A 16,171-nucleotide genomic window follows, 5' to 3' on the forward strand; every position below is an offset into this window, starting at 1 on the left:
CAATAATATTTCTAAACATGTACAATTAAAATAAAAGGTAAAACAAACAAACAAAGTATACGTACAAGTTTAAAAAAATACTTATAATAAAATCAATTTTAGCATCAAGCACCACATTTCAACTTCATCGCCGATAATTACTTTCTCGTGCCGAGTCGACGTTCCCATACGGGGGAACTTATGTAGCCCCAACGGTTCGTTCTACAACTCGACCGATAATCGAGAATCAATTTCACCCCGTCCAGTCCTTCTCTCGTCGACACGAGGCAGCCGAAAAGGATAGGTGGATTAATGACATCGGCAGACGTCGGAAATTATCGCAGCACCCGGGGAAAAGGGGGATGGAAAGGATGTTACCGAACTTTCCATTCGTGTCACTCGTTCCCCGACAAATACTCCGTCCTCCTGCTCGATTTTCCCTTGGATCGTCCTCGCCCCCCCTCTTCCTTCCGTTCCCGTTTTATACCATTTTCTTTTTGCTTCGAAGAGAGAGAGAGGGACAGCCGGTCGTCTTCCTGGCAAACATTAATTCCGCGAAAGATGAAGCTGCCCGGCCACGATCATTAAAATAACGAGTGAAAGGATTCTCGGGAGAGATCTAACCCTCTCCGAACGTTGCGTTACTACCCTTCTTTTTTTTCGAGTTAGTTCGGTTCAAAGTTAAAAAAGAGGGAAACCTAGGAAGATTGTGTCCATTGAAACCGCTGGTTCTAAGAGCGGAGGATATTAAAGGGAGTGTAATAAAGGGTGATTTGGCTAATCTGGACGGAGGATCAAATGGAGGGATGGGGAGTTATTTCGTCTTTGGTATATTTTTTGTTCTTTCGAGTTACTTTGGTTATTTTTCGAAATATAAATGTGACGCGAATGTGTTGTTTCGATCGAATTATGCGTTTCATAATTCGTGAGAGTTTGATTTTGGGTCGAATAATTTTATAATTTATTATTTAAAATCGTAACGATACATTTTGTATTGCATTATGATAAAATTTTTATTTTCATCGTTTCGAAATCGTATACTGCTTATTTAGAATCATGTATTTTTAAATATCGTGGAGAAATGTTTTATATATAATTTCATTAATATAATTAATTTCAAAACCATAATACAATTTTTATTAATAAGTTAAATTAAAAATTTTAATTTTAATTTTTTCATAAACTTGTTATTCATATTTTTTAATTCATAATCATTAATATTAGTATAAATTTTTTATATTATTTTTATATTAATTTTATTATTTTAATATTATTTATTACAATAATTTAATTAAATTTTTTTTTTGATATAAAAATTTAAATAATTAAAAATTTTAAATTTATATATTAAATTTTATACTAATAATATTAATGATAAATTAATTAATATGAATAATAGGAGAGACAATATATATATCTGAATATGAAGTATTTTTCGAGATTATTAGATGAAAAATTCGATGATATCAATTTTATAAAAAAATGACTTCGAAAGATATTTTAAGCCACAGAAATTGATTATATTTTTTCGCGATGTTTAAAAATGTGTTTAATATATGATTCCAAACGATAAAGTAGAAAACGTACGAATTTATAGGATTTCAAGAATTCATATAATAGAAGTTTTATTATAAAAATATTGGCTATTCGTGCTTTTGAAAATACAAATTATTTTTATTATTATTCGAATGCAATAATTATTTCAAACATATATTTGCCACAACGACGATTTATAATTTATAATTTTTTAATCATTGAATCATTGACACGAAAATACCATTATTGCTTTAGTTTTTATTTTAATTTGACGATGTTTTCATAGCAATTTAAATTATTCAGAATCATTTTTTCTGAAATTTTAAGTCTAATTTTTTTACCTTTTGCCAACATCTTTTCAATTTTTCAATATTTCAATTTTAAAACGTCAAATTTATATCCATTACATCGACTATTATACTCGATATTAAGTTTATTATGTGATGAATAAATGTGGTAAAATAGAAAGACTAATTTACAGTTTTTAGGAAAAAAAAGAAAATGAATGAAATTGATCGGAATCGCACGTTTCGCGCAAAATTGACGAGAAAAGTAATCCCGCTAACAGCTTGATGAACTATCTTTCAAGTTACGCGAGTGCCCAGAACATATACGTATATATACACGCGTGAGTGCCGATATAATCGGTATCTCGTTCCACGCTGAAAACACGATGCGACCTCGATACGTTGGGAACAAAAAATATCGGAATACTTTATTTTGTTTTAGTTCTGTGATCCGTAAACGCGATAGAAAGGTACGAATTGAGAGGAAAAACACTCGATAATGCGTGCTCGACGCGGTGAAAAGTGTGAAAAATGTTCAAATAACAGGTTGTCGATGGCTAAGTTGTTTAATATGTCGTTTGTCCAAGTTTCCCGTGATAAACGTGGATTTGAATTTAGTGGGTATCGATCTTTTACGGTTTTATTATAAAAATAATATCAATTCCGAAGAGAAACTTTATATCAATGAAATTGATTTATATTGTATTATTTTGTGCTGGAAATGATTACATTAAGAAACGGTTCGAAAATATAGAATAAATGTAAAGTCATAAGAAATATACATCAAATATATTTAATTGTTTTAACGACTTGATTGTTGTGTTAAAATTATTATTATCGATAATATCGTTAAAATATTGAATAAGTTTGATGACTAGGACTCTTGTTTTTTTTTTTATTAAATGTTGTTATCAACGCAACTCAAAATATTATTTGTAATAAATTTCAATAGAAATGAATAAAAATAGAATTATCGAAAAATTATTTATATTGCATTTAAGAAAATCTATTATTAATATCTTGACGATATTTTTAATGTGTCAAAAAAATCAATAAAATATCATTAATTCATAAATAATTATTAACAATATCTTTAATTATTGCGAATAGGAGAAAAAAATAGCAATTTTTTAATTATTTCCATTTGATATCCATATCTTTTAACGATACAATCGCAATTTTATGATCGACGTCGTAACTTTTTTAAATTCTTTTTCCTATTTTTAATTTTCATTATTATTCATGAACAATTATTAAGAAAAAAGGAAAACTTACATTAAACGTACATCAATCACAGTGTCGAACAGATTACGGTGGTTGAATTCGAATTGTATCCGAAATTTCGCGCGGCTGGTTAAATCAATACTCGTTGGTAAGTGCTTACGCTTGTAATCTCGTTTCAGATTAAATGATAGAGGACCCCATATGGTTAACCGTTTAACCATTCAAATTGGTTAAGCGAGCATTGATTAATCGATTAAGTTTTTCTCTCCATTATTGACTAATTAAACGGTTTACCGTCGTACAAATGATTGTTTCAAATAAAACCGTCGATTTTTCCCCGATTGAATTTGTCACTTGTCCGATAAATTGAAAAACGCCTTCGAATTTGTCGTTGTAACAATTTGTCGGACGGCGTTTGAATCGATGTCGTTTAATTTGGTGTCGGGATATCGATTTCTATTCAACCTGGCAACTTCGAATTCCCTCCTGTTAGCTCTAGCTAGGAAATTTTTACGTCGGGTAAATTGTATTTTCTCTGTGTAATTATAAATTAATGGGACGATTTTTAATTTATTGGAAAAGATTTAGAAAATCTACGAAGTCGATGCAAATACGAATAATTGAAAGTAAACATTTATCACTTTATCGAATTTGTAGTTTTTGAATTATTGAAAGATCGTTGTCGAAAAATCATTGAAATGTTTACGTTGTTATATATAAAAAATTGTTCGTATTTTCATAATGTTCATACATATAAATCAATTTGTTTCTTAAAATTTGTTTCTTCTTTTATTAAAAATTTAGATAAAATTATTTTGATTGATTTTTTCACTATTTCTTTTTCACGTTTTATCATTTTTTTTTTATATAAACTAATACTTTTATTTCTTTGCCAATATATTAATCAATCCATCTGATTAATCGATTCATCTAATTTTTAAAAAAGTTATCGTGTAATAAACAATGCGCCAATATTTTTTTTTTTTAGAAATACTTGTATTTGATAGAAATTTTAATTTTTAACAAAGTTCTGGGCGATGACGATACGAAAAATTATTTAAAAGGGGCGCATGACAAAGATTGAGAACTGAATTAAAAAACATTGACGATATTTATTGGTAATAATTAGTCGTATGTTAATTAATTTTCTCGTCGAAGAAAGAAAATGGTGAAAATTCTCGAATAAGAATGCACCAATTTTCATTTCACATTGCTTGATGAAGAACGGTCGAAAGTACTTGAACACAATCGAGAAATCCATTAGGGGCAATTAAGTGTATCCCAAACGATGCGAATAAATGAACGACGATGGACCGTTTTTCTGCAAACTTTTTTAAGTCGAATTTTCGCTTAATTGACACCAGGTGCCACTCGAATTTCCAACCTAACGAAGATCAGACGAATAGTTTTCGACAAGTGTCGAATCCAACTATGAATCATGATATATAAAAATATTATCGTGTATTATTATTGACTGATTTTGAAAATTGATTTGCATAAATTTAATTGATTTGTGTGATGAAATTATATAGGGAAAATTTGAAAAATAATTATTCTTTTATCATTAGGATTTATAGAATTTCTAGAATAATCAATAAATTATAATAAAAAATTATGTTAAATCTAATAACATACAAAAATATAAAATTTATATATTTGACAATTTATTCGACTGTTTTTTCGAATAAATTATCAAAAGATTATCCAATCAAATTAAAAATAATAAAATGAATTCATGTATTATTCATAAATAATAACATAACAGTCGCTTAAAATTGTTCTTAGAATCTAAAATAGATTGCTCCCCAACTCAAAAAATTTACGAAAGAAGTATTTAAAATATTTTGTCATTCCGTCTAAAGTTATGTGTCCATTTGAAAGTCTCTTTCGAGAATGCTTATTTTCGAGAATGCTCTCAAATTATTTGTTTACTTGAGAACAACTTTCGAAATTTTTCCTTCCAGATAGACGATAAAAAAACTCATCCAAAGTTTCTGAATTCTCAGAATCTTATTAACAGGTTTGTGCTTACTCTGTGCTGTTTCTCTTATTCCCATTTCAAACTACGTCACTCTCGCGACAGCCAGCTTCCAGATATACTCTCGAAATACTGTTTTGAATCGAATGAATCGTGCGTATCGACAGTCATATTGAGACCAATCTGGAAAATTTTCGCTCCCAATCAATCGAGCGATATTTTCAATTCACTTTTCAACGCAGTGTCCACTCGTTTACTCTCAAATAGATAAATTACGTATCAAATCGAGAACATATGTGGATTGAATACTACGAAAAATTAATCTTTCACGAAACTATCGCCCAACACATTCAACTTTAATTTTCGCGGAGCAGTCACTTGTTGTTTTCGAGGCAAAAACTCCGTATAATAATATAATAAAAATAAAAATAATTATTTAAGTTGACAAGTTCGATTCAATTCAAAGGCGAAATCCATATGCTGATAACGTTCCACACTGTCACTAAAGTTCAGAAGATTCTTGATAGTTCTTGCTATTTTTCTAGTTCTCGATTTTAAGGATTTTCTCCCAGAAGAAGGTGTCCTCTGAGAGCTTACTGATCCTCAGCGGGAGTACAATAAGTGTCCAATAACGCTGCAGACCAATCTCCTGATTGAGAAAATACACGGAAAGAAAGAAAATCACAAAGAAAACACCCTGGAATGGGTCGAAGGGGCTGCGCCACTCACAAATCCGCTGTTTTCCCAAAAACCTGTTTTAATTCGTTGAGACTGGCTAGAAGTGTCGTCTCAGGTACCAAGAATTGTTCCTAAATGCGCAAAGGTTAGCAAATTTTTATCTGAAAAATGCCGCTTGCAACAGCATCCTAAGTCCATCTGTGTTTGAAGAAGGACAATCGCAGAGAGAAACCACGAAAGATACACGATTTCATCGATAGCAAATTTCGTTTTAACTTGTCTATGCGATATTCGAAAATTTCTCCTCTTTTCTCCCTCTTCGGGGAAAGGTCACAGCATAAAAATGGCGCATCGAGGTATAATTTTCGATCACCTCGGGAAACAAAGTCGAATTTGAATGGAAATTTTCACGTCGCCTCTATTTTCCGCGAAATTGACTATTATCAAATAACGCGTTATATCATCGTCGAAAACAGAGCGGACGTTGCACCACTACCTAACCTAACCTGCGCGAGCAAGGGGAGAGATGTATCGAGCGCGATCACCAAGTCTACATGCGAATTTCTGCACAATTTCCCTGGCTTAGCTAGAGACCTGCATTCTGATTTTGCATCGATTTCCATCCAACCGTTTGAATCCTCGTTCGTTCTTTTTTCCCTTCGAAACGATAGAATATTATGACGTATATAAAGAGCGGTTTTCGTAAGACGTATAAAAAGATTTTTATCGAGAAATGTAGCGCGAAAAAGATTAAAAGTAGCACGGAGAAGAAAATAAGTTAATCGTTTAATAAATATTCCGCAATAAAAAGTAATTTTAAAAAATTATATATTAAAAAAATGTTTTTCTTTTTATTCTCTCATCGTAGCAAATTGAAAGAATAAATATACGTATACTTTTTTGCAATATGTCAAATGCTGAAGCAATAACAACTAATATTGCTTGTATATTTACTCAAATATCGATATATAAGTCATAGCATGAAATTCTTGGAAATTAGAAAAAAGTTTTTTATTCTTTTATATCACATTTCCAAATCTTTTTCTTTTTTTCTTTTTCATGGTTAATATTATATAAATTTTTCATATTGAATTCTATATTTAATCAAATTCTTTTTAATATTAATCTCTTTACAAGTAAATTTCAATGACAAACGTCTAAAATTCCTTTACTAATTTAAAATCATCAATCTTTGATCATGGATCAAAATCATTCCGGTAAACGTTTGTAATCTAATTGTTTGTAACAGGAATGATTGAGAAACAAAATTCAGATTCTGTATACGAAACACAGGAAACGCATTTCTGGAATGGTTAATGATGATGAACGAGCATAGTTATTATCATGGGCTAGTTCGTGGCTTAACGACGGCCAAAAAACCATTCGTTCAAATTAAGAAGTTGATTCGGATTTAATGATATTTTGTTTAGCTAGTCGGACGCGTATCTCCCCCCAACCTTTCTCAATTTCCTCTTCTCTTTTTTTTCACGTTTCATACCATAACTCGAACGAAATTAGACTGTTCATACTTTGATCGATATTTAGTCTTTATTAAAAGCTTCCCTAAAAACATTTCCAATTTGAAAGTAAAAAGATTTTACTTTCTCGTTCAATTTTGTTAAATTGTTGTGATAATTTATTTTATATTATCACTTTACGAATTTTTGTCGTTCGAAATATATCGCCAATGCACGATAACGAGTGATTTCCTTTGCTCTCGATATCGACGATAAGTCAGAGGATCTCTCGTCAAATGCGTTGCATGTTCTCACGAGTATGTTACACACATGTAAGCAGTTGGATAGGTGTGTATGGTCTGTGCAATGTTAGCTAAACTCTCGTTACCCTGGGCGCCCGTGTTGGCCACGCGCAATCCGCTTTAATCCTTGCAAAAAGACAAGCCAAGGCTCAAGTGGATCAACCTAGCATTGCTCGGACATTGCGCAGTGGTACATCCATACCAATGCCGTTAGTCGACGACTCGGTGTACAGATTAACGTGGATTTATTATCGTTCTAGTTTTCTAACGTGACGTCGTGTTTCACGTTTCATTGAATCATTGTTTTTTTCGTGTTTCTTTTTTTTTGGCCAATCGATAAATTAATAATCAATTTTTATGATTAGAATTTCTATTTTCTAATTATAACTCTTAGAGTTAAATATACGATTCCTTAGATATGTAAAAATGACTTCTTGTATAAAGTTTTAGTGGATAGATCAATTATATATTATACGAAGAATATTGACTTTTAATTTCTTTATAAAATAAAAATTTGTAATTTTTTCAAATTGATGATTATTTTTGAATTTATACGAAATATTTTGTATAGAAAAAAAATTTATTTAGTTTTTATCCAAAGGAAAAAATTTTAATTTATCATATAATATAATATAATACAATTTATAAAATATTATAAATAAAATGTGAACATTGTGTTTAAATTCTTTGCATATATTGTGTATATAAATTCATATTTTAAATTTAATTCTTTTCTTTTGTGTCAAACATTTTGTTTTACTTTATATGAAAATATTGTAATAAGATTATCATTTCTTTTATAAAGAATATTTTATATAGAATATTATATAAAGAGATATAAAATTAAACTAATTGATAAAATGGAACCTGTAAATAATTAAAACGACTGATAAAATGAAGCCTATCGTTTAGTCACGTTTTATTTTATCCTAAAACAGTTACTTTTATTATTAACGTTTAACGCGTTGGATGAGTTTTAAGTGAAAAATTAGCTCGATCAAAGACAACATGATTAACTTGTGTTTAAAAGAATTTGAATGAGATCAAGATCGATTTTATCTTTCAACAAATAACTTTCCAAGATAATTGAAGAAATTAAATTAATTGACTCGAGGAAATTATTGAAATTATTCGAAGAATTCTTTGCATTCTTTATTTCGTCTGTTACAATTTTATTAATTCATTTCTCGTTATGCTTATTGCTCTTTGAGATTTTAACACAAAAATCATTCAACGTGGATAATTATGTTTTTGATAAAGAGAAGATTCTCTTTGTGGAAATATATTTATTTGTGAATAAAGAAACAAAAATTGTTTACTTTATTTGAAATATATTGTAAAACAGGAAATTTAAAATATATTAAAGTTAACTTTATACAGACATTTAATCAAAATGTTATGGAATATACTGAAGTAAATTTAATAAATTGTGTATAATAGCGAAACAAATTATTTGGTATAATCGCAGAGAAATGAGAGAAGGAAGAATTTTTGATTTTTTAAAATTTATAATTGTCCTACAATTTTTCAGTGAAGTTTTCTTCTACGATATTTTATAAATAAGTTTTCAATAATACATTATTCAAATTTTGATAATAAATATTCGACGAAAAATTTTAAAATTTCGAAAGAGAAATTTACAAACTACAACTTTCAATTCTTTTAATTTTTTATTTTCTAATAACTATGTAATGCTAAGATATCTCTAAAACATAATATTATGCAATTTTGAAAACTACTTATTTATAAATTTGATTATACCTTAATATATTTCTTTCTAATAATTTAGAATTTTATTTTCGACTGATTTACACATGAAGTTCTAAATGAAATTAAATATTAATTCAGTGCCTTGAATTAAAATTAATATATCAATAATTATTTATATATACTAATTAAAATCTGTATATTGATAATGTCAATTTTCTCAATTGTTCATGTGTAACTATAAAATATTTGCTGTTGGTTTGTACAGCTTCTCCAGCTGTGAAAAGGTTAAACGGAAGTTAATGTAGCGAACAAATGTGCCGTTTTTCTATTCGCTTGACAATCGATAAATCTTAAAATGAAATAGTATCCGAAGTGTAAACTCGTTGGAGGATGTTTTAAAATGACATCCAGATTGCTTCAGGCTATTAATTGTTCAATGTTGGAAACATCTTATCGTTAGTTTGTCCGATTTGTTCGCATTCTTCTTTACTTTACGTTATCGCTGTTTCCGTTTCAGTGGTTGGCAGTTGTCGGAGCCAAGAGTGCGGACACGAAAGGCTGGTGAGATGCGGAAGGCCTTTCGAGAGAATCAACACCAACGACTTGAGCTTCGTGACGAAGAAGGAGGAACTTCAACAGCTATGCCCGTAAGTTTTTCCATTATTTTCTTTCGTATTATGTAAATAATAATTAAAGAAAAATTTACGAAAGAGCTTCTATTTCCATGATTTTTAAAGTGTAGAAATTTTTCGATAATATTATGAATTTTTCCTTGAATTCGCGAAAATGAAATATAAAAACAGTCTCTGAAAATCACAACGATAATGATATCAGATTTATGTTTATTTAATTAGTATCTATTTTTGTAGTATCAGTTATTATGATTTCGATCGTTCAGATCGGATTATTTTATATTTTGTATCAATATAGATCTGTGGAATTTTCAAGCTCTCTATGAATAGATAAAAAGATACACGATGGATAGATTTCGTACGATGATATCGACTCATTATATTTGAAGTGTCATCGTGATATATATTTGTATTAACAGAAGATAAATGGCGGTCACGTGCTTACATACACGTTATCACGAAATACAAACGAAATTATAATATATTAATAGCATTTTTTGAAAATTATGGAGCAGATTTTATACATATAGAGAAAAGTTATTCAAAATTTTAATTTTTGTAACGTGTAAAAAATCACAGAAAATCCTTTTCCATATAATTATAAAAATAATTATTAGAAACGAAAAATGAAAAAAACAAGAAACAATATTTTATTTTTATGAATTATATATTTAATAATCATATGATGGAAGATTAAATGTAAATATTTTTGTTAAAATTCCTTGTATGAAAGAAAGATTTAATTAATTTTCTTTTTGAGTAACAAAGCATAAAAATGAATGTTAAAATGATTTTTTATATTCCATTTAGATAACAAGGATAAAATGATATTTTATGTTTTGTAAAGTAAAATTAAATTTACTATATTGTTAAATTAAAAAAATTAAAATAAATATTAACATCTTTATTATATTTTATTTTATGTGTAAACTATAAATTTCTATAAGATATTGAATTATATATTCATGATATAAAAAAGATATTATCTATTTTGCACTTTCCGCGGATAATTTATGTCCATAATTATTTTTCTTATTGTTCTAGATTTTTAGAAAATCGTCAAAAAATGGCGTATTCATTGAAATCTCTGTTTCATTATATAATACCTGGTTCAATTAAATATATAGAACTTTTATCAGCAAAGTAAGGAATTCAAAAATGAAATTTTTCTCCGGGCACGAACGATAGAAATTGTTTACAGATTTTAATTTTAATATTATTTTACGCGTATTCTTTATTTATTCCATTTAAAAAAAATTATTCCAAGATTTTTTTTGTTTTATAAAATAATTTAAAACGTTAATATATTCATATAAATATTATTTATTATGTATTCTGAATTGCAACGAGAAATATAAAATCTATCATGGAAAATATTCGTTAAAATTGAAATAACTATCATGCGTAAAAAATCCATGACGATTGAACATTTCCATCGAATTTATATTTTTCCGTTCATTTCCATATCTAAATTTTCTTTTTTTTTTTCGATCCTATTGAAGACAATTTTTTATTTAAAAAAATTCACTAATCAAACTCGATCATATCCGTTCTCCTCATAATTTTCGTAATTTTATTTATCCAATTGTCATTCTTGAAATTTGTTCGATTGAAGAATGGCGGCCACTCTTCGGTCCTCGATTGCACTAATAAAATTAGATAAATCGAAGGAAATTTAATGCGATCTGAACTTTCAAACACCTACTTATTCAAATTTATTGATCTTGTTTGTTTATTTTTCCCAATCGAATCACTCGAGAAACGAGTTTCAAAGATTGAAAGAGAATTCTAATAAGCTAGTTCACTAATTTACTGAAAGTTTGAGGGAACAGCCAACTCGAGATTTCTTTTGAGTTTTAAATAGCCTCTTAAGAGTTTCCAGTTAATCTTTTTTTAAGTTTGATGATCAATCCTTTGCCGGAATAATTTTTAATTCCGGTATTGTAAGGAAGCTTCGTTAGATTAATTCTAGATAGATAGATTTGGAATTATTATTGGAAGATATCAAGTATCTTCTATTTATAGAAATGTAAATATTATAATTAGTAATTATTATGCATTATTAAAGATAAAATTATTCATCGTCCATTAAAATAAAATATATGACTCTGTGATAAATGGACATATTTCGTTGATTTTTGAGATATTTAGATTTTTATAAATAATAGAGTTCAAATATTGAATTTTATGCAGAGGATGTTTCGATTTAATTTTTTACAAAAGCAAACAAAATTCATGATATTTCGATTCAAATAATTATTTATCGGTTTTTTTTTTGACGATCGTTTAATTGAAAAACATTCATCGATAAATGGTAAATATTTTGATAAAAATTCAATAACAGTGCAATGCCCGGAGATATTTTTTTGAAAATTCTGATCAGTGTTTAATTTCATAAAAAGCAAATTTTTTTTAATTTTTTTTTTCAATTTGTATCTATTTATATAAACTATACATATTAATATTAAACTTTTTATATTCATTACATCAATAACTTTTTATATTCACAAAAAATATTTTTATTTATTTGATAATTTTGGAAATATGCAATCAATTTATTTATAGAAGTTATAAAATTATGGCACAAGTATGTCCAGTGATAAAAATAAATTAATGTTTTTTAATAAATAATTTTTTCTTCGTCGATTTCAAGTCATCAAAATTTTGTTATATCTTGAATATTGGTTTGCAAATAATTCTCTTTACTTTTAATTATTTTACCGACCGTGTAAATTTCTCGTGAAATTGATTGACATCAATTAACAGACATTCGATTTCTTTGATCAAAAGAAAGTTATTAATTTTTTCTCAATAATTTGAAAGTTCTAATCGTTTGATATTTAAACAATTTAAACAACTTATCGTGTTTTTCAACAATTTAAATTCAATAATTTTATGTTATAAATTTTATGTTATAAATTGTGAATTTAAAAATTGGATTTTAATTTGAAAACATATAGAATTCTTTTGATTGCTATTAAAAATAATTTCCATTTTTTTAACTTAAAAATAAAATTTATAATTATTATATATATATATAATATTAATTATATCAACAACTTGTTCTTTCAAAGATCTCAATTAAAAATTTTATTTCAATTATTTCATTATTATATTTTTAAATGAAACGTCACGTTTAAAAATGGAATAGAAATTTGTAATTATAAAAGATAATTTGCAAAACATAATATATTTCATCCATTTTGTCCATTGTGTAACTATTTTTCACTTATAAAAGATCTGAATACGTTTCAAATTTTTTTTTTCCCTAGTAAAAAGAGCATTAATTCGAATGGATAAAAATTATATGGTTTCGTTCGTTAGAAGGTTCGTGCAGGTGCAGTTTCCACTAATATACGAGAGTAAGTACAGGTACAAAAGGTTAGAGCTCGTTAAACCATTTGGCTTTTCTACTTTTATTTTATTTACTTATTTTTTTTTTCCACTCTTTGTCCAAAAACGAATATGTATGTCTCTATGTTACGTGACTCATCCTGTAAAAGAATGGCTAACAAGTTAGTGGGAAACCATAATTCTCGAGAATTGAGATACCTATCCACTTCGTGTGGACTTTAAAACTTTCCTAAAGAAGCATATTTTTTGCGAACACATGCGACAGACATGAAACTTTCTAGTGTTATATTTATTCATTAAAAGAGAAGTAGCAGAGAGAGAGAGAGAGAAATTTATAGTTCTTTTTCTCTTGTAACTTTTGCTCGATCGTACAACTATGAAATTTGAAGAATCATATAAAAAAAATTTGAACATAAAGAAATATAATTTAGTAATAGAGAATTTTTACAATTTTTGATACAGTATTATATACAATGCAATATAAAATTATTTTTTTTTAGTAATGTTAATCCTTAAAAGTTATCATTGAATTTTGTTTGAAATGGAATTTTACTAATGATAAATATATATCAAATTCAATCAAATTTTTTTCTTTTTTTTTTCCCCCACTTTTCTTTCGTCATAGGTAATTTTATAGATTACGTATATTTTATTTGCAAAAGTTTAAAGCAGTTTAAATTATGAATCATATTTTAGGAAATATAAAATCTTTCACAATCAAAAATCAAACTAAACTCAATTCCATCAAAACTACTACTTGTTAATAAAATATAATTTGGCAGTAAAGAAAAAGAAATTGATTTTCTTTTATTATCAAACGTTTTTAATTAATAATAATATCATTCATTCAACATATTTTTCAAAATTAAATAATGCAAAGTAATCCAGCAAGTAAACCAAACACGTTTTTTTCTTCGTAAAATTAAAAGATTAAGAATAAAAATGAGAGATAATAATAATTTTTAAGGATTACTCGTAAATGGGAACGATAATGAACAAATATGATCATTTGTATACCATTTAACAAAACTTTTTCGCCAATTTTCATGATGTTCATTCTGAATAGAATCATTTGAGCGTGCTATCGAAAATGCGACATACAGCGTTTACAGATTGATGCTAAGGCAGCGAAAACGAGATTCGAAAAGCGAATGGGGCAGGTTTTTACTCGGATAAATCGAGTTCACATCGATGAGAGAAATATCGGAACGAATTTTCGGTAACCGACCAAATCAACCGGCGGAACGATAACGCGTGAACGTGTACATAAAACGATTGAGCATTTCCCAAATTTTGTATCGAGATTTTTTTCGTTAATGATCGATTCCAATATGTACAATGGATATCTGTAAAAATTCGTGTCTAATAAAAGAGAAATTGAGGATTCTTATAGCAAGAATATTATATATTATACGCATATTTTTATTTTATCCTCTTATGAAACAGAGTATATTTACAAATTGAAGTCAAGTTCTTAATAATAAAATGCTTAAGATTCATTTTATAAATCTTGAATATTAAGATGGAAATACTTTAATTTGGATTTTGTTTTTTTTTAATTATTAATAAGGCCAGTATTTTTTATTATCAGCTTGAATTCTTCTCGGAATGGAATCATACGGAACTGATATTTAATGAGATATTGTACTATTCTCTCATATAATAGTTTTTCAAGTGCCTTCAGCGAAGCCTGAGGAGGATATCTGCCCCTAACTTTGTTCTCCAAAATAGACCATAACGATTCGATGATATTGTGCTAGCTATGGAAGATGTTTTATTTCGTTTTCATGCTCCTTAAACGAATTGCACAATTTCAGCTATATGAATAGAAGCATTATTATCCTGAAAAATTCCATTACGTTCAGGAAATATGTTTGCGTCATTCGGGTGAATTTGATTGTCTAAAATATCCTACATAGTCCTTGTCAGTCAGATGATCTTTCACGGTGATAGATAAACAGAAAACCACGATATAAATAATTTCATGGCCAAAAATCTCGATTGCGTAATGTAGAATACGCGATATAATGTTATATATGCGTATAAGATTAAAAAGTGTTATCTTTTAGTTTATCTTTTATTTTAGTTAAATATATAACTTTTTTAGAAATGAATTCAAAAAAAAAAAGATAAATTTAAAATATAAAATAAATATATTGTTAATTAGAAAATAATTTTTAACATCTCGAACTGTTTAAAATAGAAGATCAAGAAGATATTAAAATCAACTATTTATTTTTCTAAAAAAGTTATGGCACATATATTATTGAATATTTTCATATATCATCATGTACATATCATATTGAGTCGTGTAGTCATAAGTTGATTTGGATATATAATCTTATTGTTTTTTTCAGAAAATTATTTCTCACATTTTAAATAGAAGCAAAATTGAAATAATTTACAATGAAAAAAAAAGTAATAAAAACTATAGAATTTTTTATAAGTTAAATAAATGTTTTCTTCAAAAATAAAAATCATCATTCGTCAATTATTTAACTAATAATGAAACAGTATTATTATTGATCTTACATATTACATGATCATCAGCATTTGATAAGGGATCAAGTGCTACTTTTCGATTCTGCTTTTCAATCATTGTCTGATTTAATATTGATTTAAGTTTGTAAAATATCTTCATTAAAGATCTTAAAAATAACAAAATAATCGTGTACATTGATGACAATATTTGTATATTAAACATAAACAGAAAAGATACGTAAACATGGAGAACTTTCACATTTTTTAAAAAAATTCATGACGCCATAATACACGACAACATAGAATAAAAAATCCTTATATGTATATATTATATATTCGAAATTGAAATCATTTTAAAAATAAAGAAAATATTAAATTAAAATTGATAACGCATCGAGAAAGAATTTCGCGAAATTATTTTAAAAAGCACTTTGAAATGATGAATATTTTACGGACAGATCTCGTATATTTTAATCTGAAATTAGGTTAAAGTATCGCGAACTCATTGTTCGACTCTTTGATCGTACAGAATTTTGTTGAATTTTATTTCAAA

The 16,171-nt window shown here is 27.4% G+C and overlaps 1 protein-coding gene across 2 annotated transcripts in view; it reads left to right on the forward strand.

Annotated features, from left to right (window-relative positions):
* The window catches only part of LOC107998470 (uncharacterized), a 110,690-nt gene that overhangs the window by 35,965 nt on the left and 58,554 nt on the right, over positions 1-16,171 (forward strand). For both annotated transcript variants that reach the window (XM_062077700.1, XM_017057772.3), the window contains exon 2: positions 9,669-9,798. In XM_062077700.1, the coding sequence (XP_061933684.1) occupies positions 9,669-9,798 (130 nt within the window). The remainder of the gene's footprint in view (positions 1-9,668; positions 9,799-16,171) is intronic.

This window comes from Apis cerana, linkage group LG7 (assembly GCF_029169275.1).
Source record: "Apis cerana isolate GH-2021 linkage group LG7, AcerK_1.0, whole genome shotgun sequence".
NCBI classification, from domain to species: domain Eukaryota; kingdom Metazoa; phylum Arthropoda; class Insecta; order Hymenoptera; family Apidae; genus Apis; species Apis cerana.